The sequence below is a fragment of the Delphinapterus leucas genome, chromosome 4 (genome assembly GCF_059928025.1).
Source record: "Delphinapterus leucas isolate spDelLeu-1000000601 "Yukka" chromosome 4, BTC_Dleu_Yukka2, whole genome shotgun sequence".
In the NCBI taxonomy this organism is placed as follows: Eukaryota; Metazoa; Chordata; class Mammalia; order Artiodactyla; family Monodontidae; genus Delphinapterus; species Delphinapterus leucas.
This window is the reverse complement of record NC_143132.1, coordinates 47,397,311-47,416,549: the sequence shown is the minus strand read 5'-3', so window position 1 is coordinate 47,416,549 and position 19,239 is coordinate 47,397,311. Positions and strand designations below refer to the sequence as shown.

The 19,239-nt window shown below is 42.3% G+C and overlaps 1 protein-coding gene across 2 annotated transcripts in view; it reads right to left on the bottom strand.

Annotated features, from left to right (window-relative positions):
* Window positions 1-3,903: 3,903 nt before the first annotated feature.
* Window positions 3,904-19,239, bottom strand: part of COL8A1 (collagen type VIII alpha 1 chain) — a 59,870-nt gene continuing 44,534 nt past the window's right edge. Inside the window, exons 2-3 of one of the 2 annotated variants that reach the window (XM_022586926.3) lie at window positions 15,147-15,477; window positions 3,904-12,321 (exon numbers count right to left, since the gene is read on the bottom strand). In XM_022586926.3, coding sequence (XP_022442634.1) covers window positions 10,415-12,321; window positions 15,147-15,474 — 2,235 coding nt within the window. In that variant the 5' untranslated portion in view covers window positions 15,475-15,477 and the 3' untranslated portion in view covers window positions 3,904-10,414. Of the gene's footprint in view, window positions 12,322-15,146; window positions 15,913-19,239 lie in introns of those variants that run through there. The other variant, XM_089910450.1, reaches the window with a different exon arrangement.

The window sequence follows — 19,239 nt, the reverse complement described above, 5'->3', positions numbered from 1 at the left end:
CACAACCTGCTCTTCCCCTTAGTTCATAATGACGTGGCAGATTCCAAGGTGCTAGGTGAGAGTTGATGATGCTGTGTGGAGTCTGGCAGGACCTGAAAGGGGAATCACAGCACAAACTCATAGGGTTTTGTTTATTTATTTATTTTGCTATTTGAGATGGCTGTTTAATAAACCCAGGGCAAAGGGTGTGGTGATGAGATTGCTTCTTGAAAAGTGTCAGGCCAGAAATTGTACTTTGAGAATAATTCACAAATTTCCTTTGACCCAAGTCTTTTCGTTGCTTATTATTGTTCACCATGACCTTCAGAAATTCCTAGGGTTTTAGAGTAAGGCCATACCTTCAGTAGCCGAACCATTCAAAAAGCAGCTACTGGCATGATACTAAGTTCTAGCAGAAACTGAGCATTTGACAATGGAGCATCAAATGATTATATTATCAGAGCTGCCCTTTTAGACCTGGGTTTTGTAAGGTTGGGTGCCCACAGCAGCAACCCACTGAAAAATAGAAATGATACATATGGGATCACATCTAAGCAGGTCCAGAAGTCATAAGTAATTACATGAACAGGAGGTAAAGATCTCTGTGTCTTGTATTCCTCACTCACACCTGTGGCTTCATGAGGTGTCCCTGTGACCAGCTGATGATGTTAGAGGAAATATTTATGACTGGTTCAGGCTTGATATGTTAGTAGAGCTAAAAATGGACTGCTACTGCACTACAGTCCCACTCGGGGGGGGGCCCTAGAGGACAGTGTGAGGAGAATCCTTCTAGTGGGCAGAGCTTCAAGATGTACATTTAATTATCTCCTTCGAATGGAGAGAGAAATAGTCTGAGCTAAGGATAAATACAGAGTCTTGAGCAATAGTGAATTGTGTGGTTGAGTGGGTCAAGGGCCTGGAAGATATAATATTTAGAGTTCAATAGCAAAGAGATCTGGGAAGAAGCATTTGCAGGGAACTAGGGAGTGAGCAAAAGTGTGTGGATCTTCGTGTCCCATGTCCAGGTCCGCTAGTGAGTATGCACTATGGATGAGACCCTGAATATCCAGGTAGACATATTGCAGGTTGTGTTTTTCAGAGATGGCCACAAATGTCTCCCATCCCACATACTCTTCTTACAATGTGACCTTGACACTCCTTCTGTTGTGTGGTGGGGTCTGCTTCCCTCTCTGTGAATCTGGGCAAGCATTTGTCACCTCCGCTGATAGAATATGGTAGGAAGGATATTCTGTGATCTCTGAGGCGCAATCTTAAAAATTCTATGCATTTCCACCTTGCTCCCTTGGGATGCTCACTTGGAATCCAGGTGTGATACAATGAGAAAGCCCAAGGTAGGCCACACAGAGGAACCACGTGAAAAGGACATATGTAGGTATACTGGCCCACAGCTCAGCTGAGGTCCCTGCTGACAGCCAGCATCAACAGGCTGACCCATAAATGAAGATGCTTCCAGATGATTACAGGCCCCAGGTGTTGATTCTCCTCCAGTTGTAGCCCTAGACGTCGTGGAGCAGAGACAAACCATCCACGCTCTATCCTCAGAAGTGAATTCCTGACCCACTTTTCTCATGTAAGAAAAAAACCTGCTTGTGAAGCTGTTGTTTCTCCTCTGGCCACAAGAGGGAGAACTTGTTCTTTGGGGACCTGCAAGTTTTAGAAGCCATGCTTACTTCCTGTCTCCTGTGGGCCGCGGGGTACCCTGCCTAGAGTTGCAGTGAATTTTCCATCTTTCTTCCCACAGGGCCTGGTGAGGTCAGGTGGCTAAAGTAAAACTTACTTTAAAAAAAAGTTCAAATCTTGAATACGTACGAACTCTGAAGATCATTTAGAAGAAGAAACACCTGATCTTTAACTTCACCTTTGGAACCAGAAAATTGATATGGCGATTGCATGTTTAGCCTTGAAGAAGAAAGGAAACTCATTCTAGTTTGTCCTTTGGAGTCACTAGGTGAAGGTGGACTGTCTGCCTCAAGCAGCTGGGTCTTAAGCTCCCTAGAAGGTCATATCCACTGAAGTAGAGGAGGTGCAGTAGGTGGCAGCCCCACAGTGGTCTGCAGAACTTCCCTGGGAGAGGCTGGGACTTGCAGTTTCTGGACCACTGCTGTGGTACGGCTTAGACTCCTTACCCATTTGGTGAACACTGGTGAACGTGGAGTAAGGGCGGCTGCCGGAGGTCATTTTCAGCTACGTCCTACATCATGGGTTGGTCCTGTTAACAGATATTTTCCCTCCAGTTTTTTTATTTTTTAGATTATTTTTATAAATTACAGTAAAATACACAAAACATAAAGTTTACCATCTTAACCATTTGTAAGTGTACAGTTCAGTGGCATTAAGTACATTCGCATTACTTTGCAACCATCACCACCATCCATGTCCAGAACTCTTTTCATCTTGCAAATCAAACCCTATACCCGTTGAGCAATAATTCCTCATCCCTTCCTCCCCCTGCACCCAGCACCTGGAAATCACCCTTCTGTTTTCTGTCTCTATGAATTTGACTTCTCTAGGTGTCTCATATAAGTGGAATCATACAATATTTGTCCTTTTGTTATTGGCTTATTTCTCTTAGCATAATGCCCTCCAGGATCATCCATGTTGTAGCGTGTAGCATAATTTCCTTCTTTTTGAAGGCTGAATAATATTCCATTGTATGTATATACCACATTTTGTTTATCCATTCATCCATCAAAGGACATTTGGGTTGCTTCCACCTTTTAGATATCGTGAATAATGTTGCTATGAACAGGAATGTACAAATAACTGTTTGCATCCCTGCTCTCAGTTCTTTTGGGTATATACTCAGAACTGGAAATGTTGGGTCACACAGTAATTTTAGTTTTCATTTTTCGAGGAGCCTCCATACTGTTTTCCATAGCTGCTGCCCAATTTTACTTTCCCACCAGCAGTGCACAAGGGTTCCAGTTTCTCCATATCCTCACCAACACTTGTTGTGTTTTGTATTGTACTGTTCTGTGTTGTTTCATAGTAGCCATCCTAATAGGTGTGAGGTGGTCCCTTCAGTTTTTTTTTTATAAATTTATTTATTTTATTATTTATTTATTTAGGCTGCATTGGGTCTTTTGTTGCTGTGCATGGGCTTTCTCCAGTTGCGGCGAGCGGGGGCCACCCTTCGCTGCAGTGCACGGGCCTCCCATCACGATGGCCCCTCCTGCTGCGGAGCACGGGCTCTAGGCACACGGGCCTCAGTAGCTGCGGCACACGGGCTCTAGAGCACAGGCTCAGCAGTTGTGGCGTACGGGCTCAGCTGCTCCGCAGCATGTGGGATCTTCCCAGACCAGGGCCCGAACCCGTGTCCCCCGCATTGGCAGGCGGATTCCCAACCACTGCGCCACCAGGGAAGCCCGTCCCTTCAGTTTTTAAAGCCAACTGCCTTCATATCTCCTAAGGGGTAAGGATGTCACCATGACATCTGTCAGTATATAGTCTTTTGATAGCTGGCTGTTTCCTTGTCTCTGGTAAGGACAGTAACTAAGAAATAACTGAGGTCATCTCTCTCTCTTTTGAGGCAAGCTACTATTCTAAACCTTCACTGGCAGTTGTTTGCTCCTCAGGCAGCCGAGAACTTTTATCTCCTGCCTTTAGGCAGTATGGTGTAATAGCTCAGAGCATGGACTGTGGAGCCAGATGTGTGGGTTAAAATTTTGGCATTGTCATTATTAGATCTTGGACAAGTTACTTTGCCTCAGCTGTAATATGGAGCTAATAATAAGAGTCATTATAAGGAGTAACTAAGTTAATACATAAAAACAGTTAAAGCATTTTGGTACATGGTTGTCACTCAGTAAATAGTAGCAGTTGTTGCCCCTCCATAACACACTCTACAACTTCACCCACCCTCCCAAATGTAGAAGATAGTTACTATTATCACCTACTGTTTTACAGGTGCAAAAGCTGAAGTTTAGAGACGTTAAATAATTGATTCAAGATATCACAGCTGTTAAATAGAGGAGCTGAGATTGGTTCTCTGAGCCTGGCCTCAGAACCCTCTCCTAACATGTTCTATATTGATGACTCTGGTTTGGCAGAACAAATGACAAGGACAGCATTGGCCTTGGTGAGGAAAGGCAGCTCTTACTAGTAGGCAGTTGGAACCTGGGAAGCGTTCCATCAGCTTTCCCCATTGTGTCTGTCACCCACAAATGAAGAGCAGATGTGAATGTTGCTGCCAGCCACTCACTTGTTAGATGAGAACTGACTTGGCCATGCTCATTATAAAATTAATTTTTAGGTCTTGGTGGTTTTAACAAAGCATGTGAATTGTAGGTCTCCACAGGAATCATAAACTTTAATTTAGAAGTGCTTTTGAATCTAATAAAAATCTATTTTTACTTGCATTAAGATAGCAAAGGAAAAAAACCTCTAGAAAGGTTCTGGATGCCTCAAAGGAAAATTCAGTTATATGGTTCTGTGTTTCAGTAACACACATGAGAAACTTCTGAATAATTTGTTAAAATGGGATGATGTGCCCCACTTTTTAAATTGAAAGTCCAATGCACTTATCTCCAGGAATTAGCAAAAAATATTTTTCTAATAATAAAAATCATTAACATCTATTTGACATCATAAAGAATAACATATTTGAGCATAAAGTTGATCCTGATACAAATATTGGTTTTGAAAATGAAAGCATCAGAAATTCTGTGTAACTCTTTGCTAGAAGAAAGATAACCCTAAGGCTACTCCATAGATATTTTTCTTTTTCATGATATGGAATGAGAATGATATTTTCATTTTAGAGTCACAAGGACCATTAAGGAGAAAAACTTTTTTGAAATATAGGAAAACATGATTGATTTACACTTTTTATTGGCTCTGCGTATTTGGAGTTCACTGTAATTCCATGTGGATTGGGATGCCATTTCCCTTTGCTATATCTGTGATGAAAGGATCTGTTAAATAAATTCCTGGAGCAAGTAAGGGAGGAGATTTTAAAGCACTCTAATCATTTTTGTCTGCAAATGGTGCCACTGACTTTGAGTGCCTTTCCTCTCCTTCTTATTACAATAGGCCACCAGGTCTCTTTCCAGGCTCATGGCTTTACCCTCATCTGCCTAGCAAATGCGCGTCTGGTGCACAGGCAGATCCCACAAGTCTATGTATAAACCAAGCGTCTCTTCTTTCCCTGCCTGGAGCAGGCTCCACTGGAGGACTGCCTATTTCTATCAGTGGCACCGACCCTGTTTTCCAAGAGTATCAGTGAGGAAACCGCCTTCAAGTCAAGCTTCCTTCTCCCTCATAAGGGCATCCTGGGATTGTCTCCAGGGTCAGTTATCTTTCAACTGTCTCTTCAGTTTTCAGTTCTTCATTCCGTTTCCTAGCCCTTGAGATAGCTCCATTGTTATGCAGTCCTTAAACCCTAACACCTGACCTGACATGTGACTTTCACTCTTTAGACTTGGTTAGGCTCCCTGAACCATCAACCCATCACCCCATTCCTGGATTAAAGCTGTTCTGATCTCCTCATTGGTTTTGCTACTTGTATCATACATTCTCCAGAGAATCATCAAAGTAACTTTTCTAAAATACTTATGTTCATACCATTTTCCTGTTTAAGGACCTACAATGTCTTCTTATTGCATATTAGATAAAATATAAATGTATCTTCCCTGTATGTAAAGCCCTACGTCACTTGATCCTTCTTTGGTTATTAAATGTTTCCTTTACTAGTTTTTGAGTAGTTCTTCTGAACCAGTCAGGTCATTTCCCTTATCTCTGCCCACCCCACTCCACCCCCGCCACCCCTTCTGACTCTCTCTCTCTCTCTTATACACACACACACACACACACACACACACACACACACACACACACTGCCCTATGCTCCATTCATCCAAATTCTGTCAAATTAAAGATGATTTCTTTAAAAGTCGTCTTCTCCAAAAAACTACCTGAGATTAGCTTTTATCCCACAGTAGACTTCTAAATAATCTTGGGACATATAATCTTCTGTATAATCTTGGAATCCCAGAGCTGGATTCAGTCACACCTCACATCGAGTTTAGCACTAGCTCCCACAGCAACCCTGCGAGATTCATTCTTCCCTCCACCCTGGAGCTGGACCAGCGCTCTGTGATGAGCTGTGGATGCAAAGATGAAACAGGTGCCTGCTCTCAAGAGGCTTACACTCTATCAATAGGGGAGACAGACAAACAGTTCAGTTATAAAGCAGGAAAAGTAAAGGGACAGAATATTGTACAAGGCAGGGTAGTGACTAAATCTGAGCAGTAGGGAAGGAGAGGTGATGCTTGTGCTGTGTCCTGAGGGGTGAGGAGGGATTATCGAGCAGGTAGGTCAGAGAAGGCATTCCCAGGAAGGGAGCAGCATAGAATGTCCTTTCTCTTTCTGAACTTTGCTAGCACATATGCATCCAGTTGGCTTCATGCCACCCTTGTTTGTATATCACCTGGAAGTCAACTTGTTTAACAAACATCTTGATGTCCTCTAAACAAAAGATACTTTTAAAAAGAATGGTCATGTTTTCTATTGCTTATGTGCCCCTCACATTGCCTAGTAATATCAGGTGCAAAGTAGGGGCTACTTTTTGTTTTGTTTTAATGTAAAGGGATACTATAGACCTATTGTAATGATGGATTTGCCTTGCTTGTCCGGCATTCTAAATTCCAACCATTTATTATTCCTCCTTGCCTCTGTCACTTGTATCTATCCTTCCATTTACTTTTGTGACCAACACTGTGTGCACATGAGATGACTGGTCCATGTTATGGAAGAGCCTTTGGCTGTGGAATGAAATAGAACTAGTTGGGCTATGTGGGAATGGAAGCTATGGCCTTGAATTTCCAGATTGATGCATTTAAACAAGTGAGTTAACCAGCCACAGACTGGTGCTACATAGTTGCTTGTTGAATGATTTGAGTAATCCCTTTATGATAGTCTAGACGTGATAAACTGTGATCATTCTGAGCTTGATAAGTCATCACAAAAGAATTCTTTCCTTATCAGTGATGCTTATTAAGACCCTTAGGTTGTTGAAACAGGTCTGTTTCTGCTCTGAAGCTCCACTCATCACTATCTCCCCTCAAAAATTTTGGCTCTGGTGTGGCAAACTGTAACAGAATTGAGTACATGAAGATTAGTTTTTTTGTGGGAGAAAAGAGATTTGTGGCAGTTTATCCTTTTAGGTTGGATGTGACAGATGCAGCAGCTAATTGTTCCCTAATATCTGTTCTCCTTCTGTATTAATAGAACCTCTGATTTTTAGCTGGACATGTGCTTGCCTGCAGTAAATATTCCATTTCCCACACTCCCTTGCAGCTGGTTGTGCCAGTGTGACTAAATTCAGAGCATGGTATGTGGGTGGGTGATCTAAGCAACCACTAGGTTGAGTTCTTTAAGAAGGAAGCATGCTCTCCCCTTCCTGATTTTTCTTCCTTCCCACTGACTGGAATGTGCCTGTGGTGGTTAGCTCTCCTGGACCCTGGAGATGCGGGCCACGCCCTCTCGGTGGAAGAGCAACAAGATAGAAGGAACCTGGGGCCCTGACTGGGGCTGCCACATGAGCCCCAGCCTGCTTATGCTTGCAGCTGTTATGTCAAAGAGAAAGAATTGTCCCCATTAAGCTAGGATTATGTTAGGTCTCTGTGTCAGCAGCTAATTAACACATTGGGAGATAAACAGTTACGAAGTTCAAACAGTGTCAGCTGAGTGATATGAACAAGATGAGAAACATACTTTTAAAGGTATTTAATAAGACTTTTTTTTCAAATCAGTACAAAAATTTAAATACAAAAATGATTTGCTATTGACATGTCTCAAATCTATCATGGAAACTCAAAGTTACCAGTCTGTTCACCATTCATGGTATTCTGTAAAATATTTGAGAACAGTCACCCACTACAGACATTCTTTTCCCCTGTGGGATGTCATCCTGCATTAAAACTCTGTATTTAAATAACAATATTGTCAGTTTGGTCCATTTCACGTGGAAAAGTTCTAGTTAGTTTTGAATTAAATACGGATTGTAGCACTATCCCTAGACTTTAGAACATGTGGTTGTTTCATCTGCTTTTACACTAAATGTGTTAACATGATGTGCAACATTCAAAAGGGAAACAAAGATACATAGATAATTATTTAAAACTCTTTTTAAATTTAATGGAGTAATTCATTTAGCTCTGAGATTAGCACCATTGTAGAATATACAGTATCTGGCATAGATTTTTCTTCTCCCCTATCTAAAAGTTAGAAGCATATGCCTGATAATACACACATGCACGCATGCACACGCACACACACGCACACACACATGCAATTGAGTAACAACCAATAAATAAGTTGGAAGGTATTTGAAAAGTGAAATTTGGTTTTGACCAAAGAGCTACTTTCTCTCTTGGTGGAAATAAAAAGCCCATACATGTACAGATAAATACAGTTTTATAAATCAGCTGATCTGACTTGCCTCCAAGCCATTTCAATGCAGCTTTTCAGCAGACAGAGCCCAGTGGATCCATGTGGCTCTCATAGCCATCGGCCCAAAACCAGCATCCTCAAGACCAACCCAAAGGATATTTGGCCACATAAATGCTGTCTGCTTTGAAAATGAAGGTTGGGTGGGATATGTTTTTGATGGGAAAAGTTTGTCATATAATTAGCCGTGAGTAAGAAACCACGTGGTAATGAACTCATTTCTCTTTTTAAGAAATTGAGAAGAAATGGTGCTTGTATACCATATAGGGAAAAGACAGATATTAGGCTGAGGAGAATATTCTTGATGGTTAAAATGATTCAGATTTGACATAGACACGATTCCATGTGTGTTTATACCGTATTTATTTGTGTATCTTCCCATCTGTACCTATCCCCTCATTTCAACACTCTTAACTCTGAGGAGTAGATACAAGACTCCACCACCATAGCCCCACATTATTCCCCCCAGTGGCTTATAGTGTCAGCAGCAGACTCATAGCCAACTTGAAATGCTTTGTCTGTGTTTCGAGACCAGATTTGAATGTGCAAAGCAATTAGTATGTACCTAAATGAAAACCTGGAAAAAAATTTACTTTTCTCTTTAAATTTGTATTGACTCCTGTACTTGTGGGGTGACATAAAAAGCATGGGCTGTCATTGCCCTCTGACATTCCAGGTGGCTCTTCCACAGGTTGCTTCCTGCATTTTTAGTACCTACAGCAGGAAGTAATACATCTATTTTTTAATTTAAAACTTCAGAAATTATTTTTTCAAAACAATTTATTTTCCTATGTAATTCTGAAACTCCCCCCCTCTTTCCCCAATCAAAGGATGGCTTGGATTTAGGAAATTCACTTTGGAACTTCAGATGACACACCGATTTGTATGTGTACTACACAGGGAAATTTCTTTGAAATTCAGTAGCTACTAAAAAGTACTGATATCCCCTTTGTGGGTGAAACCTCGTTGTAGTCATTTGTGTGTGTAGGCGAAGGAGGGGGATTATTATACGCATGTAAACAATTAATAACTGCTATTTATAATGAACATTCCACAAAACTGGAAAGTTATGAGGGGAGAGGGTTACTTTTTTTCTTATGACTTCCAGGTGTTTATATTAGTTGGGTCATAATGGAAATTACATGGAGACAACAAGAAAGAAAAAAAAAAATCACAGGAAAAAAAAAAAAACAAGCAAAAAGAACCCGTGAGGAATAAATGAGTTACTTCCTACTCATGTCTCCCAGCTGGTTTGTTAGCTCCCTACGGGGCACTGTCTTAGGCCCCACAGAAGTGTCTCATCCAGTGCTAGGCACACAGAAGGCACGGGTAAATACACTACAGTTGTTCTTCTAGGGACACTAGACACACAATTCTGAGTAGAACTCTTGTTGTGAAAGACACAGCCTCCGACAGGGGAGAAACATCCCTTGGAGTAAAGCTCTACCCTGGTTCTCTGTCCACGCCTCACTGGGGAAAAGCACTGCAGAGCTCTCCCACATCCCATGGCAAAGTATCTGCACAAATACAGAGGAAATTATGCAAGTAAATACGGTATGTAATTGTTATCATTGACATTTCTTTAAGCCATATTTATAAATATTTTAAAGTAAACAGTATGAGCGAGTGACTTTCATTAGCTATGCTCTTTCATACTGAAATACTTTGATCTGAATAAGCAGGTTATCATGGAAGCACATAACATAAACAGCTAATACGATTCCAGTGGGTACAACACAAGTGTCAGTACTTGATACATAAATCTATCCCATCATTTTCAATCACAAGCTGCTGTGCAGAGCACTAAACATGCATCTTAGTTTTTATTTGTACACGATGGTTCAGACTTTCACTTAAATATAACTTTCCAACTATATAAATGTTTTGAAGCAATTATGTTTCCCATTTGGATTTTTTGGTGCATCCTTTTCTTTTCTTCTATTAAATTTCTCTCTGTTTTTCTTTCTTACATGGGATACAATAAATACCCTGAAAAAGAGGAATGGACATACTGCCCGGCATACAGTCCCGCAGCCTGTTCAGAGGGCATCTGGAGAAACACCCGGTCTCCAGGCCGGAGCAGCAGCACCGCGCTCCCGGACGCCTGGTCCAGGAAGCCCTTCTTGTACTCGTCATACGTGTACATCATGGGCTCGTTGTTCTTGAACAGAGCAACCCACACGTTGCCCCCCTTGCAGTGAACGTGGTATGCAAAGTAGTAGACCCCAGGGACCTCACAGGTGAAGATGCCCGTCTGCGGGTTGTAGTTCTGTCTGCCGTTATAGAGCAGTTTGTCAAACTTCACTGGGGCCCCCACAGGTGGGAAAGGCGCAGTCAGCTCAGCGGTAAATGCAGGCATCTCGTAGGCTGGCCCTCCGTTCTTGCCTTTCTTAGCCCCATAGGCGTGGGGGGGTTTCACTCCGTCAATTCCCAGCCCCATATCGGGTAGATACTCTCCATGGGGTGGTGGTGTCGGGGGCATCACAGCTGGGAGTCCCGGGGGCCCTGGAGGGCCTGGGGGCCCTGGAAGGCCAGGCTGGCCTTGGGGACCAAGAGCACCAGGCTTCCCTGGGGCGCCATGAAGTCCTGCTACTCCGGGCTTCCCTACTCCAGGGAACCCAGGTGGCCCTGGGAGACCCGGTTCCCCTTTGGGGCCAGGAATTCCAGGCGGTCCAATGGGGCCACTCGGGCCTGCAATCCCTGGGATACCTGGGGGGCCCTGTAAGCCCTGTTCCCCTGGGATTCCTGGCTCTCCCTTCTGTCCAAGCAGCCCTGGGGCACCAGGGAGCCCTGGCAAACCTTTATACCCAGCTTCCCCCTTGGGCCCTATGGGACCTGGCAAACCCCTCATGCCGGGGGGCCCAGCTTCACCAAGGAAACCTGGCTTTCCTGGGAAGCCTTGAAGCCCTGGCTCACCCTTGGGACCTAGTGGCCCCTGTGGTCCCACAGCCCCACCTTCTCCTTTGGGTCCAGGGAAACCGATAGCCCCTGGAGGGCCCATGGGACCTGGGATTCCAGGCAGGCCTGGCTCTCCTGGTGGGCCCCCCAATCCAGGGGCACCTGCTGGTCCTCTCTCCCCTCTTGGTCCCAGAGCCCCAGGAAGACCCGCTATGCCCCTGTCGCCTTTGGGGCCTGGGAAGCCGGGTTTCCCGATCCCTGGAGGGCCTGGGGGTCCTGGCAGTCCTGGCAGTCCTTGTTCCCCTTTGCCACCTGGAAATCCTGGCTGCCCAGGGATCCCATCCTGGCCTGGTTTTCCAATTCCAGGCATCCCAGGAGGTCCTTGAAACCCTGGGACCCCTATAGGGCCTTGTGGCCCAGGTTCGCCTGGAGGGCCTGGCTTTCCCAGGGGGCCCTGGGGCCCAGGGAAGCCTGTCACTCCTGGTTTGCCCACTCCTGGAAGTCCAACAGGGCCGGGAGGGCCATGCATCCCTGGAGGACCCTTCAGGCCTGGCAGACCTGGCATCCCGAAGCCCTTCTCTCCTTTAGGACCCTGAAGGCCTGGAGGTCCTGGTGGTCCTTTGGGTCCTCGCTCACCTTTGGCACCTGGTTGCCCTGGTAACCCTGGCCCACCTGGCTTCCCAATGCCAGGAAGTCCGTGAGGCCCTGGAGGTCCTTGGGGTCCTGGGATCCCCATGGGTCCGATCTCCCCTTTGGGTCCAATTTCACCTTTGGCCCCGGGCATTCCCATGGCTCCTGGCTTTCCTGGCATTCCAGGCATACCTGGCTTTCCAATTCCTGGATATCCCTGTGGCCCTGGTTTTCCTTTGATTCCAGGTATCCCTTGACCTGGTAAGCCAGGGGGCCCAGGTGGTCCTCTTGGGCCAGGCTCTCCACGGGGACCTTGCTCCCCCCGTAAACTGGCTAATGGTATTTCTGCTGGGAGAGGGGGGAGAGAGAGAGAAGGAGGGAGGGAGGGAGGGAGGGAGAGTGAGAGAGTGAGAGAGAGAGAGAGAGAGAGAGAGAGAGAGAGAGATTAATATTGATCATCCCTCACTTTGATCATTATTTACTTCTGACACATTTGCCTATTACTTATCAAGAGGAAAGACTAGGAATAATGTGCTCGTGTTCCAGGACTGTATTATCAGTACTTAATGGACAATCAGGCTGATAATTTCTTTGTCATATTTGAGATACTGTTCTGGGAACTGATATCTGTGGCTGCTTTTATCAGCATTAGTTAAGTAAAACAGCTAAAAAGTAATGAAGAAACATTCTTCCTAGTACAAACTTGGAGACATTATGGTGTATTCACTATAAAGAGTTCAAAGAAGGACAAAGAAAAATCAAAGTTGCCTATAAGCCCACTACTCAGAGATAATCGCTTGACATTTATCTGTATTTCCATCTCATGTGTTCTATATATATGTACATATGTATGTATATATATATGTGTGTGTGTGTTAATGTGTGTGTGTATTTCAAACAATGTTGGAGTCATTTTTATTTTTTCCCTATTTAATGTTATACTCTATTTTTCTTTGTCCCTGAATTTTAAATATAATATATGGAAAAATAATATTTCCTCTTGTGCTGAAATATACTATGATGTAGAGGATGACCGTCATTATCATGTAGACTCAGGGAAGAATAGAAGCATTTTATTTTTATTTTGTATGTGGTTTAATAACATCTTAAAATCTGTCCTCTAAAGTCAAATCGATGTGTTTAATTTCTTTAATATGCTGTAGGATTTCCTAAGCCTCAAATATTAATTCTTCAATTTAATAAGTTACTTCTCACTTGCAAATTTGGTTTTTAAACAGGAGTAGTGAATAAGGTATTTTAGGATGATAAACAGTGCGGAAAAGGAGTTAAACTGGGATTAGCAGGAAGCTCAGCTTCTCTTTCTGGCCTTGAAATGAGATCTTGACTGGGTCACTTAAGCCATCAGCATCCCTGCTTGCCTGTCTGTACAGCAAGAATAATACACCCACACTACAAGATTAGAAAATAGATGTGAAAGGCGTTATGCTTTCTCGAATTGTTATCGAAATACAAAGCACATGTAATTATATTGATTATGCTATACCTTGCAGAGAAACACAACTCTGGACCTCTCATGCTACTGAGAGTAAGGAATAACATAAAAAAATGAAATTGATGGTCCCAAAGTCGTATATTAACCATTAGTTGCATCTTAATCCTGACCATTGTATTTTTCACTGAGCTACTGTCAGGGAACAAAATAGAACCACAGAACTCATGTATTTTCCAAATTCCTCAGTTGCAATCTGGTACCCATCTGAATAAGTACAGGAAGTTTCAAAATCCAGGCAGGCCATTCAAGAAAGGAAGGAAAACAAACGACTGAGATAATCCCCTAAGTGGAATATCAGCTCCTAAAGGGAAGAAAACTGGAAATACTTCTTTTATGCTAATAGGATTACTACTGTACAATTAGGGTGTGCTCTTGCTAAGCAGGAACTGTGTAGCTCCTTTGTCAAGAGAGCATCTGGGGCAGGGTCACATCACATTCATCAGGAATCCCTAATGTCTAGCAGGTGCCTGGAGTATATTCTGTTCTTCCTTAGGTTTTGTTGGATGACCAACTGCAGCAACTCAAAGTTTTTATGGTACTTTAGCATTTATTTAGTACTTACCTTATGTCATAGACTCTCTCAATAATCCTACTTTACAAATGAAGAAAAGTAGTTTCAAAGAGGTTAAATGACTAGGTTTCTCTCCTTTCTGGCCTCTAGGCACTCAGGCCTATTAGTACCAAATCCAGTAGTTCCCCAGAAGCAGAGCTTCCTGCTTTTGCAGGGACCAGTGGGAATGGCCTCCACCGCCTCAAAGGGAATTGCTACTCTGATTGCAATTCCTTTCCTGCAAGTGCTAGGTTTCCTACGTTTCTTATAAACCAACTGAGTTTATAAGAAAATGTCTCTCGGGAATTCCCTGGTGGCCCAGTGGTTAAAACTCTGTGTTCTCACTGCCAAGGGTCCGGGTTCAATCCCTGGTCGGGGAGCTAAGATTCCACAAGCCACACGGTGTGGCCAAAAAAAAAAAAAAGAAGACTTAAAAAAATTTTAAAAAAAGAAAATGTCTCTCACAGTGATAGGCATTTTGCTGGTGTTGAATAACTAATGAATATGCCTAGAAAGTAATGGAGAGATTTTCAGGTATCATCATCTCTAGGTAGGTATATAGTCTGTACTCTTTGGGCTCCTTCTGTAGATTTATTGATTGACATATGTAACAACTTAATTAGAGCACTCTTAAAAACACATTTATCTGGCACCTAGTTTACAAAGTGCTTTCATATGATTTTTTTAACACAGCAGGTTCTTATAACATTGCTCTCCTAGTTCTGAAGACTGACATCACTTCTTTTTTCTTTTTTTCCACTGCTATATCCCTTAGCATTTTGGCTTAGAGCCTGACACAAAAAGAGATGCTCATTAGTTGCTGTATGTTTGAATAAAGAAATAATGAGTAAGGGACTAAACTTATTTGTTATGAAGTATGCTTTTTGTCATTTGATGCTGTTGAAATAAGAAAGCACAACATACAATAATTTTGTCTTTCTTCAAGACCTGAACTTTTCAAGGATAGGGTTTAGGACACAGGCAGTTAATGAATGTCAGTCACACATGCTAAAAGAAACATGTCTAAAATTTAGCTCTCCCCACCCGCAGCGTATTGTTTAGGGTTTTGGAAAGCTGCTGTCTTACAGCAGAACCGAAGTATGTTACCTTTGCCTTTCTTGGGTGCTGCTTCCTTGCCCATTCTTGGTGCCGGCTGAATTTCCTTCATATATTGGGGTAGATGTGGATACTCTTTGCCATACTGCATGTGGGGCAGCTCCTTGCCCATGTGAAGGCCATCTTTACCCAAAGGCATGTGAGGTACTTGCTGGCCTAGGGGCTGGTATTGCGGAATTTGTGGTGGAATCTGAGGAGGAATTTGAGGTGGCAGCGGCTTGATGCCATAGTAGGCACCAGCTTGGATGAGCCGGACGGAACCCAGGGAAATGGTAAGCAGTACTCCCAGCAGCTGCAGAAGGGCAGGTGGACCAGCCATCACCTGTGGAGGAAGGTACGCACCAACATGGTGAAAATCAGCAGGCCAGGTGACCGGAGTTTACTTAGGGAAAGAAGGGAGAAAAAAAGAAAAGGAATCATGGTCTTTATTAGCAGAACTTCATGAGTAGAAGACAAATGGAAGGGAAGGTGTCACCTTTCAATAGAAAACAAACAGACAAAACCCAGGAAAGTGTAGGATCTATCAAATGAAGGCAGCTGGTGGGATTGTAAGCTATGGGAGGACTGCTGGTTGTCCCTGAACATGAGCTCTGCCCTCTTCCATAGTATTGGCACCCCTGACTTTCAGCTGGAATAGAGCAAGGCTAGAATGACGGCATTTCATTTAGAAGTGGCCACGTGACAAAGTTCTGGTCTGTTGCGTGTAGTTGTAATGGGTGCAACTTCCAAGAATGCTCCTTAAGGGGAGTGAGCATGTTCTTCCTTTTGCTTCTTCCCACTGGCTGGAATGTGGATATATATTACCCAGAAACAGGCCAGACACCATGAACCATGGAGTGAAAGCTGTGCATTGAGGATGGTAGAGCAATAAGCTAGAAGAAACCTGAGCCTTGGTTGAACTTGGAGGCGCCATATATTGATATTCATCCTTAAGTTTGGAATTTGTTTACGCAAGAGAGAAAGATTTACCTTCTTTAAGCCATTGTTATTTTGGGTGCCATACATTTTCACTGAACTTAATCCTAACAGATAGAATAGATTCTCCAAAATGAAGCAAACTTAGTGGCAAGTCATAACTTTGTTAGTAAGTGCTGAAATTCTATATTCTATTGTAAATGGAAACAGTTAATAATTTATAGGCTTTATGCCAGGGGCAGTAGTTTTTCATATGTCAGATGTCCTTTGGCTGCTTTGGTGTGGTCATAAACGTATAAAGGTTAAAGAGCAAACAAGAACAACAATAAAAACCGAAGATATCTTCTGAATTGGAAAGAAGGTACTTCATGTGACAGCCCCAAAATGTCATTAAAAAAAAAATCACCATCATAATTATGTACATACAGGGATACCATTTCTTTCTTCTAATTATGTACTATGAAGTCATTTGTTCAGAATTAGGTTAATTGGACCTGGAGATCATTAAAGTTTATCTTTGTACTATTATGAAGAAAGGAGTTTACAAAGCAAATTTGTTGTGTAAATAAGATAGAGATATTTACTCGAAAGAATAAGCTGTTTTTAAGCCTTTTAATAGCACCCTTTGCAAATTTGTAATTAGTAGAATAAGTATAAATGAGGTTTATCTGTTTATAAAAAACAGCTCGAGATGGGTGTTTGGAAACGCGCAGGGTTGAAGAACCAACATCCCAGGGAACTGCAGTTTTCACAAATTCCCGCTAGAGGGCAAGTGTGGTACACATTGACGTCTGCTCAGTTACCCGGAGGTCCTAAAACTACACATAAGGCTTTGCTCCCACATCTTATAGAGGGACTTAACGAAAATCTGAATCCTAAATGGAGTGTCATCATAATGCTGAGAGATGGGACGTGGCGGGGTGGGGGGAGGGGGGGAATTGGGGGGATGGAGAAAGAAGTGGCAAGTTTCTCACAATTTTTAATGTAAATGTCTTCTGGAAAACTTTGAGTAAACTTGAGTAAATAATTTAATACAGTAACTAACTGAGTAAATAATTTAAGTTCCATTCTCCTAAGAGTTTGTTTTCTTTGCTTCTGCCTTACTTAATTCTGGATCATAGTTTTCCACTTCTTAGAAAATGTGGGTTGACTTTGCAACATCGTATTCAAGAGTAATGCCAAGAGTATGAACAGGCTACAGAAGAATTGGTTAATAAAAAGCACCTAAGAAAATATTTAGTAAAAATCTCCACCATGAAATTCACTGCATTTCAATTTTTCTAAATATACTAACTAATCATTTTTTCCCCTTTGGGGTGAAAATGAAGAAACATCTGTCAGCAAAATGATTTATACAACTTTCTCTATTTCATAAGTCAGAGTAGTCTTCGAGAACTATTTGTTTCAAGTGTACTCTAAATGGGAGAAGATAGAAAGCTGTTATTTTATGTCCTTATATGAATGATTAATTGTTATAAACCATTTGGAAAGAGCCACAAAATTAATATTGATTTATACTCAATAGTCAACTTTATCTTAAATGGAAAAAGAACATCTGTTGTAAGTACTCAACAGTAGTTTATTGAGTATTTATGAGACACAATGAGAGACCCACCCAGGGATTACAAAGATGACTATAATATGGTCAATAGGCCCTGCCCTCAAGGAGCTTACACTTCTTTGTAGGAGTGACAGATGTGTAAACTATTAATGAGTAGCAAAGGATATGGGGGGGGGAGTAAATTTTCCTCTCACTTCTGTTCTTTAGTATCTAAAATCCTTTCCCTTTGAAGTAACAACATTTCCCATTTTCCTTCATATTTTCCCAGAGATATTCTCTGAATATGCACACCCATTTAAGACAAATTACAGCCTGTTCTCCGCACCACTGTTCCTTACTTTTTTTACTCATAAGACCAGAACTTCATCTTAATTTTGTGTATCTGAACAGATCCCTTCAACTTCTTTTGTTAAAAATAAGACTCAGTTGTTCTCTAAACCCCATCTGACTCTAACATTCAATGTCTAAGGCAGTCACAAGAGAGCTGATAGTGGTAATATCTGGTGATGTGTAGCCTGGGATTTAATTCTATCTTTGGAGGTTAATGAGTTTCACTATTAAACCCTGAACTTGGAGTGATAATAGCATGCTTGGTCCTTCACCCTTCCTTCAATTCAGTGGCTGTGTTGGATTTACTTAATAATCTTCAAACCAGGACAGTCTAATGAAACACTGGAAAATTGGAAGAGGGTGAAATGCTTGGAAGAAGACCAGTTGAATACCAAAGGCCCACTGGGATTCTGCTCTACTACAATTATTTCCTCTCATAGGCTTGGCCTTTCTCTCCTGAAAACTACCTCTTTCAGTCTGCCATCTGCCGTTTCTCTGGATCTTTATTTAAATAAACTTCATTCAGTTTTAGCTTGAATATTTATGTAGGGGCCCTGGTTAGAATTTACCACTTGACTTATCCTTACTCATTTCCCTCTTGTCCCTGAGGATATTTTTGGTGATCAAAGTGGTGTGGAGATTCTCCCCAAATCACTCAAAAGAACATCAGATTTGTGTAACACTGTACAAACACCTGGTGGGAAGAAGGAACCTCAGAATTCCTGCTGGGGAGAAATGGTGGTAGTGGGTTTTCTTGCCTCTTTTTTCTTTTTCTAAGGATGTAGAACACAATAATGCTGTGAGTTCTGTTTAATGTGTTCTTGGGTTTCTATTTGATAACCGACCGTTATGTGGTGTGTGTGTGCTTGAGTACATGTGAACATAAACATACATACTGTGTGTGAACACTGGATCTTTGCCAGCCAGGCTAGCTTAGTGATGGGTGTCATGTCATACAGGAAGCGCATTGTAGAAGAAACCAAAAGGCAGGAGTTGAGTTGTAGCTCTGCCATTCTCTGTGTTTATGACTTCCTGCAAGTCCCTTATCTTCACTGAGCTTCAGTTTCCTTGCTTATAAAACAGAAATTATAATCTCTGACTCTCCCACAGTGCTGTTCAAGGGCACAAATGATACTATGAATTCTTTGTAAGCCGAAAAGCACTCCTCACGTTTGTTATTATTAATGGAGTGTGACCAAAAAGACAAATCAAAACCAACTGAAATGTCAAAGACTTTCAAAAAAGGATACTAGCCAAAGTAAATGTGAGGTTAACTGC